This window comes from Puma concolor, chromosome A2, assembly GCF_028749965.1.
Source record: "Puma concolor isolate L17-30 chromosome A2, mPumCon1.1.hap2, whole genome shotgun sequence".
In the NCBI taxonomy this organism is placed as follows: Eukaryota; Metazoa; Chordata; class Mammalia; order Carnivora; family Felidae; genus Puma; species Puma concolor.
The window spans coordinates 166380284-166395782 of NC_141668.1; the positions used below are offsets into that span (position 1 = coordinate 166380284).

Genomic DNA, 15499 nt, shown 5'->3' on the forward strand with positions numbered 1-15499 from the left:
GTTTGTGGGTTCAACACCCACATCGGACTCTGTGCCGACAGTACGGAGCCTGCTTGGGATTCTCTCTCTCCCCCTCTCTCTCTGCCCCTCCCCTACTCACACACATTCCTACATTTTAAAACTGAGTGGAGCCCAGACCAACCCTGAGGTGCCCAGCTTACACCTCCAGGAGGAAGAAGCCATGATGGATGGCGGTCCCCCAGGACTCCCGGAGGCCCTGCCTAAGCCCCGCTCCTCTGTGCGGGAGCCTGCGGGTGATGCAGACCACCCGGCTGCCCCAGCCCCACTGCCACCTGCTCTGGATCCCAGAAAGCCAGAGGCAGAGCGGCCGAGGGAACACCCAGGGCTGGGTCCCCAAGTCCCACCCTCTCAGGACACTCCACTGTGGAGTAGGGGCTGTAACGGAGCTGCCCGGGCAGAGGGAGACAAGCCCAGAGGCAGGCGGAGGATGTGAAGTAACTTTAATCACCACCCTCAGACAGAGGCAGCAGGAGTGTCTAGTTGGGGCCATCCCCCGGAGCAGCTTGGGGCCAGCCCCTAGGTTCCGGCTGTGACGTGCTCCCGGGCCAGGCTTCCTGCATCTGGGCGAGGGTGTAGGTGCCCGTGACCTCCAGGGCCGCATCTGCAGGAGCTCAGGTCCACAGTGCTGCATGGCCAGAAGAAGCCACGTCCGAGGGCTGATGTGGCCGCAGTGGCCATGCCCAGGGCCCGGGAGACATGGTGGCAGCAGCTCATCCTCAGAGCAGCGAGCTCTTCCTCTCCGACAGCAGCAGGGACTCCTTCACGACCATCAGCAGCCCTAGCTGGTTCAGGCGCCCCCGGGCCCAGAGCCGGGACAACACGAACAGGGAGATGGCAGCCAGACCTGCGCTCAGCACCACTGTGGGGGGCAGACGGACAGGAGTCAGTGACAGCCCCCACACCGGGAAGGGGGGTCTGCGGCCCAGCCCGTCCCTTCCCCAAGCCTTCCCTTGCCCCCCCAGGAGTAGGAGGGCCCGGTCTTCCTACCGGCTGCGGCAATAACCCCACAAGCACTTCGGTTTCCAGACTGGACTGAGTCCTGGTCCCCAAACGAGGTGGCGGTGGCATTCCCAAGATCGGTGACAGTGCCCGGGGCCACAGGGGTCCCCATGGCTGTGGCATTCCCTTCCTGGGGCGTCTCGGTTCCTGCAAGAAGTCCAGGCATTCAGTAGCTGGGGAGTCGGCGCTGAGGGCATGAGGGGCAGGGAGGGACTACACGTGTCCCAAATGCCTGGAGGGACCTTGGGGCGCATCATCTCCCAACCCAGAATGAGTAAGGTCAGTGAGCACCGCTGCCCCCATGGGGGTGCAGGCGCGGGGAAGACCCGAGTGTCCACACCCCAAGCCTGGTCACCCGCCGGAAGGTGTCCTTATCTAACGCCCGGCCCTCCCCACCCCGCAGGCACGCTGGGGTCGCAGGGCACCCACCACAGCCAAGCTCGTCGCTGGAGGCAGGGCAGTCGGGATGGCCGTCGCAGAGCCAGGTGCGGGGGATGCAGGCACCGCCCCACAGGCAGCGAAGCTCCCCGGCCGGGCAGGGCTGGTGACTGCAGTTGTGAACGGTGTGGTCGAGGCCATCTGGGCAGTCGTCGATGCTGTCACAGGGGCAGGGGCTGCCAGTGGGCGGCAGGCACTGTCCGTCCCGGGCGCAAGGCTTGATGCCTGAGGTGCAGGGTCAGTCAGGTCCCAAACACCCACCCAAGAGAGCTGGGGTACTCTCCTCCACCCGGCCTCCGGTGACCCCTGCCTTCCAGGAACAGGCGACCCTGTAAAACCCACCCACCCTGAAGATGTCTCCCTGTTCGCTTGACCTTCCAAGGACCGGCCTCCCTGAAAGCCCCTCCTCCCAAGGCCCCACTAAGCCCACCTACCAGGAAACCCACCTCTTCTCAAACCGGCGACCCTGTAAGCCCTGTCCACCCTCGGGCCCCGCCCCATCGTGCCAGCCTGAAAGCCCCGCCCCTTCCACAAGCACCTCCCCTCCTGCGGCTCCGCCTCCTCAAGCCCCGCCCCCAGGGGGGCGCTGCGACTCACCACACTCCTCCTCATCGCTGCCATCCGGACAGTCCTTGTCGCCGTCGCAACGCAGAGGGAGGGGCACGCAGAAGCCACTGGTGCGGCACTGGAAATTGGTGGGCGGGCACGAGCCTGCAGGACGCACACAAGTGAGGTCTGGGAGGCCCGAGTCTTGGCCTCCGCCAGGGACACAACGTTACTGACTGACCACCAGGAGACCGGCCAGGTCCCAGGGCGCTGGAATGCCCCTGGTGGCCACCGTTTGCTGAGGACCCACTACGTGTGAGGCTTGCAGCGGAGCAGTTCACAGGAAAGGTCCTACTGCCCCCCCCCACCATGGTGCAGAAGACACCCAGGAGAGATAAGGTCCCAGGCTGCCGAGCTGGTGGCAGCTTCGAGGTCTGAGCCCAGGTCTCCGTGATCCAAAAGTCTACCAGGCGTGTCTCCAAGATCCATGGTTAAACAGGCTCGGGTAGGGGCCATCTGTGACCCGCCCATGGTCAGGGTCAGCAGGGCAGGTTGTATCCCACCTACTCAGCACAGGGGAAACTGAGGCCCTGGGCAGAGGACCTGCTTCATCACCAGGGCCTATCCACTCACCTCCTAAATTCCGCCCGGATCCGACCACTTTCCCCATCTGAAATGTGCCACCTCCTAGCCAGGCCCCACCCCCTCGGGACACTGGAGACCTCACAGAAGCCCATCATTCCATCACCCACCCTTGCCTCCCCTCTGCTCAAAATCGTGCCCTGGTCCCCTGACCCTCTCGCACCGAATCACTACTTTTCCCGTGTGGCCCCAGTGCCTGGCCCAGCACAAAATGCTTCCTGAACCTCACCCTCATTCTTCTTCCTCATCCAGCACCCTATGTCCTGGCCTTCCCAAGGTTCTCCAAGAGGCCTGGTTTGTTTCCCCCTCCGGGCCTTTGCTTGTGCTGTTCCTTGGTCCAGTGCACCCTTTCCTGCCCCCACTTTGCAACTGGTGATTCCTCCCCAACCTTTAGATCTCAGCTGCTTTCCTGGGAGGGGTTTCATGAGACTCTCGGATGCCTGAAGCTCTACCTGCCTCTTAGAACAACTGTGTTCAAACTGGTGTCCACACAGATGGTAAGGACGCTCAGTGGAGATCAGGGCCAGGACCTTGTGACCGCAAGTCCAGGGCAGCAGCTGACAATAAGTGGATACAGGTCACACAAGGGTCCAGGCTGAGTCCGGACGAGATCTGGGCCTTCCGGGACCCTAGGCAGTGAGGCTCAGGCTGCATGCTGACCTGCTGGAGCAGCACAGAAGGGCCTGGAGCCAGGGCCAGCAGGAGGGAGTCTGAGCGACAGAGGAAGGGAATGGCCTTGAAGGCTCCCCTCCCAGGTGCAGTAGGGCAGGTGACAAATACCTGGCCTGGACCCAGCCTGGTCCCACCCCATTCGATCCTGCCCTTCTTGCCAACCCTACCTTTACTCACGGGCCTCAGCCTCCAAACCCAGTGCTCCACAGGCCTCCAGGCCCAAAGGTACCTGTGGCCCACACAGTCCCCAAGCGTGGCGGAGCCCAGAAGAGCTGTGGCCAACCTGGAGCCAGCTTCCTTCCCTGCCCCTGGGGGTCTGGCAGCCCCTGGGCGAGGCTTCCTTTCCAGGCCCGGCCGCTCTCGGCCCTGCCAACCCCCCACCTCCCTCCCTGGAGTGCTTGGCCTTCCTGGAAAATGGGAGACAGAGCACAGCAGACCAGGCCTCGTGGGGTCAGACAGGAGGGGAAACGACCAGTGACTCAGTTTCCTCCCCTGTAAAAGGGGTTTGCTAGGAGTCCCCACTTCAGTGTCCTGAGGAGAGGAAACCACTTGTTGTGGGGTTTGGAACTTGGTTAAGGGGAGTCCTGCCTCCTTAAAGGAACCAGGAAGATTTAGCCTATAAAGGTAGGGACTCCTCGGTGAGGCGGGGGACAGATAAGGTGAGAGCTCAGGTAGGAATGGGTTAAGTGTGTGAATCTGCGCTCAAGGCTGAAAGCCAGGGTCACCTGTGCCTACGGGAAGGTCACTCCCCGCCAAACTGACTCTGGGAACCTCAGAGAGGGCCACCAAGATCACTTAGGCCCAGGCGCATGTGTCCAGGGGCCTGGGGGTGACAGGGAGGGAGGAAAACCTTTCCTTCTCTAAGGCCAGAAGAGAAAGGTGCAGAGATGGGGGAGAGCGGGGGCCTGGTGGCCCAGGAAACTCAGCCACATGGCCTCAGGGTCTGGCGAGGGTTTAGGAGGCGCAGCCGCTCCCAGAGGCGCCAGGTGACCGGCTACGCACAGCTAGAGGTCAGACAACCAGAGCCTGCAACAAGCCTTCCTGCCCACGCTGGGCTGAAGGTCGGCTTGGAGGTGACAAAGGGGTCCGACAAAGCCGAGCAGGAGTGGGGTGTGGGCAGGGTAGAAACAGAGTAGTTAAAGGCAGGCAGAGCCACCCAGGCGAGGGTCCCCAGCTGGGGACGGCTGGCTCTCAAAGGCCAGGTTCACCGCACACCGGAGTCCCGAGCCACGTGCCGGGGGAGTGTCCGGGACAGACCAGCGAAACAGCCAATGGCGAGGAGCCGCCGGCGCGCGGGGTGGGGTCGGACCGCCGAGGGGCACGCGCGCGGGCTGCGCAGAGCTCTCACCTGGGCTGTGGGCCAAGAACGGGATCGGGACTGGGGTCGGCGCGGCCTCCAGGCCCAGTCCGAAGCCGAGCAGCAGCCGCAGCACCAGGCCCAGGGCCGCTGTCCGCCGGGCTCCGCCCCGCGCCATGCAGCCGCTCGCCGCACCGCCCCTGCCCTGGCACTGGGCGCGCGCGGGCCGGCCTCGCTTTTATCCCAGCGCACGCGCGCAGCGGACGGGGGCGGGGCCCACGCCCCCAGGTCCTCGCGGCGCCCGCGGCTAAGATCACCGTAAATGTCCGAATATGGGGACACCCACGATTTGAGGCTCTAACACACTTTTCTCAGTGACAAGGTATGTCGAAAGGTGTTGGGTCCATTCGAAGTTAAAAGCTAATGGGGATGCAAAGGAACTTGTCGGGTCTACTCAACATTAAATGTTTCGCATGCATCCTACAGCAAATGTGACTGTCCAATTATCATACTTAATATGGCAGCCTCTCCCTCCTGCCTTTCTATACTCTAGTTTAGGGTCTGGCGACTACTAAGTCAGCGGTAGGACTGGAATGCTGGGTTGCTCGCTGTATCCTCAGTGCCTAGAAGGGTCTGCCACAATAGTAGGCTCTTAAATATTCCGTGAATAAATGAATAAAACGCTTCCAGTGCCCGGCTTCTATCATGGGTCCTGTCCTCGCACCTGGATGTCCCTGTAAAGGCACGGACTCCGCGGTGAGGCGGGGGACCAGATAGGGCGAGAACTCAGGAAGGGGGATAGGTTAAGTGTGTGAACCTGAGCTCACAATTGAAAGCCAGGTCACCTGTGCCTACTGGGAGGTCACTCCCGCTGAGCTGACTCTGGGAACCACAGAGATGGCCACCAAGATCACTTAGGCCAGACGCGTGTGCTCACTCACGGCCACCACGCTTCATTCGGTCTTCATAGCCCACCTCCTCCAGAGGTGGGGGGTTTTTCTTCCGGAACAAGATCCGCAAAGGCAGCCCTGGGGCTATCTCTGGTCATGCTCACCCAGAAGGCACAGAAAATACAAACCGTCTGCCGGCTTCCTATCCAATCAGCTGCTGTGTTGTCTTGAAAATAAATATTTTATCTACAGCTCTGCCTTCAGGAGAAGCAACATGTTGGACTGCCAGCAGAACCTCAGCGTTGACAGGGGTGCAAGCATTTACCCCGCCCCCTCCCCCCCCATTCCCCATGAAGCAACACTAAAGCATCCAGATTTTCCTACAAGGGGCTCTGCGGGTTGTTGGCATGATTCAGTATGAGAAAATGTTGAAGGTTTTAGCTGCTTTTGGAGCGTGTAACATATGTTGGGGTTTTTTGTTGTCGTTGTTTCAAAACCTCCCAGATTCCCCAGAGTAGAGGCTCAGCTTCCTGGCGAGAGGGCTCCGGGGTGCAGGGATAACAGCTGAAGAAGACATCCATTTGTAGCAGCTGGGCACAGACTCCTGTCAGGTTCAAGCCAGAGTTCAGTGAGCCTGAGCGAGTTCCTGGTCCTTCCGTTCCTATTTTTCTGTCCAGGGAGTATGGCAACAGCGATGACCTCACAGGATAGCTCCAGGAAGGAGCTGAGATCAGATAGCATTTACGACAGCACCTAGTAGGCAAGAGGGTGAGGTGTCAGGCTTCTTTCCCACCCCCACTCCCTTGCCAAACTTCAAGTCTGGGTCCGAAAAGCCTGCCTCTGCGGAAGCCCTCAGGGCTGCCTACCCAGTGGCCTCGGGACACACGGCCCAGCCTTCCTCTCCTTCCTGATCTTCTTCCTGAATCGGACTCCCCCTTTGCTCCAATTAGAGTCCCACCTCCTCTAGAAAGCCTCCCCGGGCTTCAGCCACAGTTTTCTCCCCTCGAGCATTTATCATCTGCGTCGTCCACGCTGGGGCTCCCTACATACCTCCTGCCCGGGACGGTTCCCCTTCCCTGCCTTGCTCTATGCTTCCAGAGAACACGGCATTCTCAACAGCCCGATCTTACCCCACGGAAGGGTGGTGGGGTTCTTCCACAGGACAGCCGGACTTGGGCTACTTCTTTTGTGGCTTCCACACAACTGCTCATTCCTCTTAGGACCAACCCCCCCTTCTTCCCCTAGGCTGACTCCACCTCCCTCCCCAGGGCCTGTGCAGAAAGGGTTTCTGGCTCGGGGAGGCCTCTCCTCGCCTGCCCCCCGTCAAGCCTTCCTGTGAGTTGCCCGGCTGTTCTCTGCCACCCCAGGAGCTGCAAGGCGGTCAAGGTCAGAAGGGGGCATGCGGTGGGAGGGTACTGGCCCGTGGCCCCAGAAGCAACTGCTGCGGGAGCTCTTGACGTACTTAATGGCGAGGTTGTGCTCCGTCTCACTGTCCCTCAGTCGGTGCCCCCCAAACACCCAGAGGCCCTGGAACCCACCCCACTGCTATGTTAGCCAGGCCTTCAGGGAAGGGATGGTGACAACTCTAGATGCCCTGCCCCTGGACCCCGTGTCATCTGACCTGTGCCCAGCGACGGCGTGTTACCCCGAAGCTCAAGAACCACCATCCCGCCCCTGCTCCTGGAGTGCTGACAGAGTTCAGAGATTCAGCACCAGCTTCACCGGGAAATCCACAGAAGCCGTGTGTAGCTTCGAAAGTAAAAACAGAAGTGACACCGGAGAGCGGGGTGTATTTGTCATAAATTAGGTCCCGGTCTCCCCGGAGGGAATACAAGGAGGGGAAGCCCTCAGGTGGCCCTGAGGGCCGGGCCAGGTGCCCCAGGGTGCAGTCACAGGTAAGGCTGGTCCTTGGACAGCTCCCACCTCTTTATGGGAGGAGCCGGCGACACGGCCTTCTTCTCAGTGGTAGCGGCAGGTGAGCTGGAGAGGAAAACGGATTTGGGTTAGGGTCGGGTCTCCACAGAGCAGCGCGCGTGGATTTGGGGTAGCTCACACCTGCGCCCAGCAGGAACGTGCCTGCCGAGACTGTGGGTGTGAGGCCAGAGTGAGGGTGCTCCAGAGGCCCAAACTCATTCACTGGGGTCCCCCAAAACGTCAGCCAACCCTTGCTGGGAACTGGCCAGCCCCCTTCCTGCCCAAGCCCCGTGTGAACCCCCCGTCGGCCTGCCCTGGCTCCTGAGCTCAAAGCCAGCCCTGAATAGCTGGGCTCCTTCCTCAGCACCCCTTCCCACCTGCGGCCCCAGGGTGGACGAGCACCCCATTCCGGTTGCCCCCAAACAGGACACTGGTAAAGGGTCAGGCGATCAGGTGCCGCATGCCAACTGCTCTCTCCTCCCTCAGGCACTGCACCCTTGCTCCACGGCAGGCACTGCACATGCCCCAGCACGGCGCTAAGACCAGGCCCTGGCCGCAGTCCGATGGGGCTGAGGGTCAAGTGCGATTAAAAAATACCCCATCCAGGGGCGCCTGGGCGGCTCAGTCGGTTCAGCGTCCGACTGCAGCTCAGGTCATGATCTCACGGTCCGTGAGTTCGAGACCCGCTCGGGCTCTGTGCTGACAGCTTGGAGCCTGGAGCCTCCTTCGGAGTCTGTGTCTCCCTCTCTCTCTCTGCCCTCCCCCCCCCCGACACTGTGTCTCTCTCTCTCTCCTTCAAAAATAAGTAAACATTAAAAAAAAAAATGTATTTTAAAGATACCCCGTCTGCCCCAGAGTGAGCCCTAAGGAGACACTGTGGCAACAACTCCAAGGCAAGTGCCTCCCGACCCAAGCCCCTGGTGCCTAGGACTGGGAGGCTTGCACACACGGTAAGCAAAAAGGGAGAGGAGGCAGGCAGGCAGGCAGGCTCTCGTGGATGAGCCTCCCAGGAGCAGGGATTCCAGGGCCGCCCAGCCTCCCAGGAGCCTGAAGGAGGTAGAAGAGGCAGAATCAGCCTCCCTAGGAGATGCAGGCATCCCAGGGGCAGGTGAGGAGGTATGGGGGGAATAGGGTGGTTTGCCACAGTCTGGTGCGGGACTCCGGGGACTCAGAAGATAATAAGGACCACGACCCAGGCCATTCACTGAGTTCTAACTATACAGCAGGCCCGTCCTGGCCTCATCACCTTCCAGACCTTGTCATACTGCAAGCCCACCATCCCCATTTTACAGATGAAGAAAATGAGGCTCAAGAAGGCATGAAGGGTTGGCTTCAGACAACACAGTGAATTGGCTGTAGAGACCAGACAGCACTGAGGGTCTGGGCAAACTGCTTTGAAATCCTGCTTCTGCTACCCACTGGCTGTGTGACTCAGGCAGGTCAACTGGCCTCTCTGTGCCTCAATTTCCTCTTCTGCAACAGGGCCGTCACCGCCTAACTTGTGATTAGTAGGCAGGCAGGGCATTGACTCCATCCTAAAACCTTACAAATGTTAATTATGGAAATTAATCCTCATAATAACTCTGCTACAAATTGAATGTTTTGTTTCTCCCAAATTCATATATTGAAATCCCCGCCTTCGGTGTGATGGCCTTTGGAGGTAGAGCACTTGAGAGGTGACTAGGTCATAAGGGAGGAGCTCTCATGAATGGAGTTAGCACCCTTGTAAGAGACCCTAGACACCCATTACCCCTTCGACCATGTGAGGACATACCAAGAAAATGCCATCTGTGAGCCAGGAAGATACCCTCACCAGACATGGAATCTACAAGCACCTTCATCTCGGACTTCCCAGCCTCCAGAACTATGAGAAACATAAGTTTCTGTTGTTTTTAAGCCACCCCACTCTTTGATATTGTCATAGCCACCCGAATGGACTAAAATAAATTCCCTACAGTAGATATTATGGCCCCATTTATTTAAGAGAAGGCGCCTGAGGCCAGGGACAAACTGAGTTTTAAGGGGCCTGAAATTTACATAATTCTTTAAGAAGGGTATGAAGAAAATATGGTGTGTGTGCATATATATGTATACATACACACACACGCATATACACAGAGTGGAATACCGTTCAGCCATAAAAATGAATGTCTCCATTTGCAACAATATGGATGGACTCTGAGAGTACTCTGCTAAGTGAAATATGTCAGAGAAAGACAAGTACTATAGGATGTCACTTATGTGCAGAATCTAAAAACAAAACAAAAAAATGAAAAAAGATACAGATAAAAAGAACAGATTGGTGGTCACCAGAGGCAGCAGGCAGGTGGGGGGGGGCGGGGATGAAATGCGTAAAGCAGGGGCACCTGGGTGGCTCAGTGGGTTGAGCATCCGACTTCAGCTCAGGTCATGATCTCACGGTTCATGGGTTTGAGCCCCGCATCGGGCTCTGTGCTGACAGCTCGGAGCCTGGAGCCTGCCTCAGATTCTGTCTCCCTCTCTCTCTGCCCCTAACCCATTCACATCCTGTCTCTGTCTGTCTCAAAAATAAATAAACATTAAAAAAAAAATTTTTTTTTTAATAAAAAAAGAAATGGGTAAAGGGGGTTCAAAAGGTACAAACTTCCCATTATAAAGTAAGTCCCGGGGATGTGATGTACCGCATGGTGACTTTAGTTAATAACACTAGATTGCATATTTGAAAGCCGCTAAGAGAGTGGCTCTTAAAAGTTCTCATCACAAGAAAAAAACGTGTCACTACGTGAGGTGACGGATGGTAACCAGACTTACTGTGGCGCTCATTTCAAACGTACACAAGTATCAGATCTTCATGTTGTACCCCTGTGCGCAGATTTCAATTATGCCTCAGTTGTAACAAAATACAAAATTACAAAAACAATATGTTATATGCCAATTATGCCTCAATTAAAAAAAAAAAAATACGCAGTTACAAAAACAGTATCTGGGATTCTCCCAGAGCACCTGAAGGGACCCTGAAGCTTCATGTGATTTGCAGGAATCACACCCCTGGCTGAAGCCCTACCCCCTTCCCTGGGCTGGGGGGCGGTTCGAAGAGCTCTCCCGTGAAAAGCCCCAGCAGCACAGTTCCTGACACGGTTCACACTCCATACATGGGCATCTTGAACAGCACAAGCAAGAGGAAGGACTGGTTTCAGGAAGGCGGTGAGGTCCTCACCTCTCTGCAGGCTTGCCCGACGCCAGTACCTTCTGCGAGGACATGACGACTGATGGTGGCACAGCTTCCCGGCGGCCATCGCGAGTGCAGTAGTAGTTGCTGGAGAGCTTGTGGCTGGGGCCCACAGGGAGCTGGGGAGGAGGCTGAGTTCTGAGGAAAAGAACATCAGCACTGAAGCTAGCAGAAAGTCACTCTTATGGCCCGGTGAGGCTGGCATGGGCCTCAGTCACTGGGCCACAGGCCAGGGGATCCCCCTGGCACACTGTCGTGGATGTATGGCTAAGGAGGATCCAAGGCCCTAAGGCAGGTAGCAACCTCTGCTACGGATGGGAAGGTGCTAGAAGGCAAGTATGCCCCAAATGTGACCGATACAGAGGACATTTTCTGAAGCTTCCCAGGGAAGGGGGCGGCCCAGACTGGACACCCAGACCTCTTCCCACCCCACCATGGCCCAAAGTTTGCATCTGACCTCTCTTCTGCCTGCCGGTGCTCAGGAAACGAAGGGGTCAGGGTCTGAGGTCCTAGTGTATAAATGCTTGGGCAATAGCCCCAGACGTAGCTTCTTCTGAAGGTCTTTGTCCCAAAAGCCAGACTACAGAACTCTTGGGTTTCCAGTCATCTCAGGAACTCTCTGGAAAACCCTGCTGGGATCAAGGCTTACTACTCAAAGAGCACCTTGTCCTCTGAGGTCTCCAAATTTCCTGCCACCTCCTGGTAGCCACAGCTACAGCCAAAGCTGCAGTGGGGGGGAGACGGGGGGGGGACGGTGGGTGAGTGAATAGAGCTCTGTCCTGGGCTGGGCTAAAACCCGGGGTGAATTTACAAAGAAGCCACATGCCTGAAAAGGAAATGCTAACCTCAAAACAAAAAAGAAGCTTCCCTGGAAAACACAGCAGAGGAGAAAGGCAGAAAAGATAGGAGAAATCATAAAATCATGGAGTTTTAAAATAACTTGTTTGGTGTTTTGCCAGGACTTAAGTTTTTCTTTTTTTTAAACCTTTTTTTTTTTTTTTTTTTGGTTTACTTATTTATCTTGAGAGAGAGAGAGAGAGAGAGACAGAGAGGGAAGGAGAAAGCGAACAAGCAGGGGAGGGGCAGAGGGAAGGAGAGAGAGAATCCCAAGCAGGCTCCATGCTGTCAGTGCAGAGCCTGACTCGGGGCCTGATCTCATGAAGAGTGATATCATGACCTGAGCCAAAATCAAGAGTCACTTAATGGACTGAGCCACATGGGTGCCCCAGGACTTAAAATTTTCTCTTTTTTCTTTTTCTTTTTTTTTTTTACATTTATTTATTTGTGAGAGACAGAGAGAAAGACAGAGCCCAAGTGGGGGAGGGGCAGAGACGCAGAATCCGAAGCAGGATCCAGGCTCTGAGCTATCAGCACAGGGCCCAATGCGGGGCTCGAACCCACAAACCACGAGATCATGACCCGAGCTGAAGTCAGACACTCAACCAACTGAGCCACCCAGGTGCCCCAGGACTTAAGATTTTCTTAAAACAAGTGATAACCATTGTGTAAAAAAATGAGAGGGGCGCCTGCCTAGGTTTCTCTCCCTCTCTCTGCCCCTCCACTGCTCATGCGCACATACTCTCTCTCTCTGTCTCAAAAGAGTAAAAATTGAAATTTTTTTTAATGAGAAATAAGAATAAAAAGGAAGTTTACAAATTTAATATTAAAAGCTATATCCTGGGGCGGCTGGCTGTCTGCTGGTAGAGCATAGGGCATGTGACTCTTGATCTTGGGGTTGTGAGTTCGAGCCCCATTTAGGGTGTAGAGATTACTTAAAAATAAAAAAATTTAAAAAAGCAATATCCTGTGTGGCAGTTAGAATTTGCTTCACCCCTGGAGTCCAGACGGCCCCTGGTGGATGTGGCCATCACTTTCCACCACCTAGCAGAAAGGTAAGAACCAGGGCCCAATGGAAAGACCCACATGCATCACTAGGAGGCGCCATTATCCTCAAGAAGTTGGAAATTTTTTAAAACCTTTTCCTCAACTGGCACCAATGACCCTAGATAGAGCAGCAACTCAAAACTTCTGATATTTGGAATCAGTTACAACATGCAGGCATTCACATAAACTTGGTTATTCTAATGCTATTTTTTTTTCCTTTTGTGCTAATCCTCACTGGCTGCCTTACCTTTGCCAGCTCCCCTGACTTCCTATATACTGCTCTCTCTTCCTTTCCTCACTGTGTTCCAGCCACCCTGGCCTCCTTCCTCTTTCTGGCTTTGTCCAGCCTCAACAGGCTTGGAGCATACTGTTCCCTCTGTCAGAATGTTCTTTCAATAATTACCCTCTGGCTCCTTCTCCTTCAGGTAGCTCACACGTCAATCCCAGAAAAAAGACCTTTCCTGACCACCTGACATGAGATTGCCACCCTCCAGCTTATTCTAATTCATTTTGTCATTCATTCATTCATTCATTCAGAGCATTCCAGAATGCTTTTTACCTGTTGCGTTTGTTTCCCTACCACCTTTTTCTCTTCCTAGAACTTGAGCTCCACAAAAGGAATGAGAATAATAACTTTTCTTGTTGGTGCTGTTATCTCTGAGAGCGCATCAGGGGCTTGTATATATCAAGTAATTTTTGGACATAAATGAGTTTGGAATCAAGACACTTCTGGGTTCAAATCTCAGCTGTCATTTTCAAGCTTCTAAGTGACTTTAAGCAAATGACTTATCCTCTCTCAGCCTTAAATCTTTTCATTTGTAGTTTGGGGGTGATAACACTAACTGGCAGGGCCACACTAAAGACTGCACAGCTACACGATCCACTCTGAATTCACGCCCAACCCGACTGTTCCACGAGCAGCCCGCTCGGAGTACAGGTAAGTTAAAATCAAACCTCTGCCTCCACGGACTGCCAGGGACCGGAGGCAGGATTCCGGCCCAGCACTCCAGGGGTCTAAAGGAATACGGATTTTGTTCTTGACGTGAGAATAACAGGACAGAGCCGGTGTATGGGCAGCGAGCGGGGCTTGCTCACCGCTTGGAGATCTCCTGGTAGCGCAGCTGCAACTTCGCCTGCAAGTCTTGCTGTGGGAGGAGAGGAAGGAGGTCAGCCTGCAGGGCACCTCAGGAGAGGAGAGGGCGAGGGAGCAGGGGCATCCCAGGGATGGAGAAGGGAAGGTCGGAGGTGAACAGTTTGGTACAGGGGTATGAGTCCTGGAGGAGATAAGGAGAGCTAAGGCCTGGGCCACAAGATACAGGGCTAAGAAGGTCTGGGATTAGGCAGACCTCAGGCCTGAATGGGTCGAGGGCTGGGGTGGAGGTGGGTGTGTCGGCCGAAGGAGTTGGGGGCTCTGCGCTGAGACACTGGTTCTAGTCTAGGAGAATCTCAGCACTAAGAGCGTCAGGCCCAAGGGTGCAGGAGGAAGGGGACTAGCGGGAGCGGGTCCGAGGAGCACTGAACCCACAGCCCCCCGCCCCGCCCCACTCGGCCCTTCTCGCCCCGCGCACCCCGGACGCCCAGTTCCGCAGCCGCTGGATGAAGCGGGTAGCGGACGCCATCTTCCGTCTGCGCTGAAGGGCGCCGGTGGCGTCTCTACCGTGGGGGCTGCTGGGAAAACCCTCCAGGTCTCGCGAGGGCTGGAGTGGGCGGGGCTACTATGTAGTATAAAGGCTCTTCTCGGAGCACGTGACCCCTCTCCGCCCGACCGCCGCCGCGCCGCCATCATGGACACGAGCCGTGTGCAGCCCATCAAACTGGCCAGGGTGAGGTGGAGGTCCTGATTGGGGGGCCCGGGGGAAGAAAGATGGGATGGGGGAAGGGCTAGCCAGGTCTGATCCCAGTTTCTTTCCGCCAGGTCACCAAGGTGCTGGGCAGGACCGGCTCGCAGGGACAGTGCACTCAGGTGAGCGAGCGCGGGTGGGGGCACCCCGGGCTGAGCCCTGATGATTGCCGTGACGGCTGGACTCTGAGACCAGAAGTCCCTTATATCCCAAGGGCTCCCGGAGCGTCCGAGCCCTCACTAGGGCCTTGCCCACCACGTCTGAGCTCCGTCAACTTCATTCGCCGGGTTCCGACGTTCCTCTTTCTTGGGCCGTCTCAGCGAACTCTTTGTGGCTCCATGCCCTTCTGAGTGTGCTCCCCGCCCCGAGCAGGACCTGAGCTACAGCTGTCCCTACTGTTTTAGTCTCTCGAGAACTTTGTTCTCCACGTCTTGACTTTCTTCGGCTTCTGTCCTGGCTCAGCTCTGCCTGCCAGACGCAGTTCCCTAGTCCTCTAAGTGTCTCCGGGTTGGCCCCAACACGCCCTCTGTATTGAAGTCTGCTGCCTACCACGCGGTGCCCATCCCTGACTTGTCCTAACTCCGCGTCCCTCTGGTGGGCCCCGTAGGTGCGCGTGGAGTTCATGGACGACACGAGCCGCTCCATCATCCGCAACGTGAAAGGCCCTGTGCGTGAGGGCGACGTGCTCACCCTCTTGGAGTCAGAGCGAGAAGCTCGGAGGTTGCGCTGAACTTGTGGCCGGTGAGTGCAGCACTAGAATGGGAAGCAGCAAACCCGTTAGACCCTTGTTGGTAGCAGGAAGGCTTCACCAAATCCACGGGTGAGGGTCTCAGGGTGGGGGGGTGTACAATGATCTGAGATTTGCAAGGCCAGGGAGGGGGGCAGGGATTTTATCAGTTGCTGGGTACCCCATCAGTATCTAATGTTTGGGTCTGTTTACAGGGTCCAGGCTATCTGGGTCGACCACTTGCCTCACGGGGATGGATCTGCGATTGTTAATAAAGCGTTTATGTTGTACGTAAATTTGGGTTCTCGTTTGGGCTGTCACTGGACTTCTAAAACCCTCCAGTGGGGGCCTCTCCCTGCCTTTGTTCTCTGAAGACTTGGGGTGTGGGAGGTATGTGCTCGTGTCCCCAAAACAAGACAC

The 15499-nt window shown here is 56.4% G+C and overlaps 3 protein-coding genes across 4 annotated transcripts; 1 reads left to right on the forward strand and 2 right to left on the reverse strand.

Annotated features, from left to right (window-relative positions):
• Positions 1–444: 444 nt before the first annotated feature.
• Positions 445–4867, reverse strand: CD320 (CD320 molecule). 2 transcript variants are annotated; one of them, XM_025916560.2, is made up of 5 exons: positions 4667–4862; positions 2056–2169; positions 1450–1683; positions 1009–1167; positions 445–880 (listed from the first exon to the last, which is right to left on the reverse strand). In XM_025916560.2, the coding sequence occupies exons 1-5, from the start codon at positions 4791–4793 to the stop codon at positions 738–740; spliced, it is 777 nt and encodes a 258-aa protein (XP_025772345.1). In that variant the 5' UTR covers positions 4794–4862; the 3' UTR covers positions 445–737. The 2 variants fall into 2 exon arrangements, with proteins under 2 accessions (XP_025772345.1, XP_086555370.1); XM_086699244.1 differs by having other exon boundaries at positions 742–880; positions 1450–1787; positions 4667–4867.
• Positions 4868–7275: 2408 nt separating this feature from the next.
• NDUFA7 (NADH:ubiquinone oxidoreductase subunit A7) lies at positions 7276–14208 on the reverse strand. Its single transcript, XM_086699245.1, has 4 exons — positions 14080–14208; positions 13607–13656; positions 10616–10765; positions 7276–7485 (listed from the first exon to the last, which is right to left on the reverse strand). The coding sequence occupies exons 1-4, from the start codon at positions 14128–14130 to the stop codon at positions 7395–7397; spliced, it is 342 nt and encodes a 113-aa protein (XP_086555371.1). The 5' UTR covers positions 14131–14208; the 3' UTR covers positions 7276–7394.
• RPS28 (ribosomal protein S28) lies at positions 14197–15375 on the forward strand. Its single transcript, XM_086699246.1, has 4 exons — positions 14197–14334; positions 14427–14474; positions 14960–15093; positions 15295–15375. Exons 1-3 carry the CDS (start codon positions 14296–14298, stop codon positions 15080–15082), a joined length of 210 nt encoding a protein of 69 aa, XP_086555372.1. The 5' UTR covers positions 14197–14295; the 3' UTR covers positions 15083–15093; positions 15295–15375.
• Positions 15376–15499: the final 124 nt, after the last annotated feature.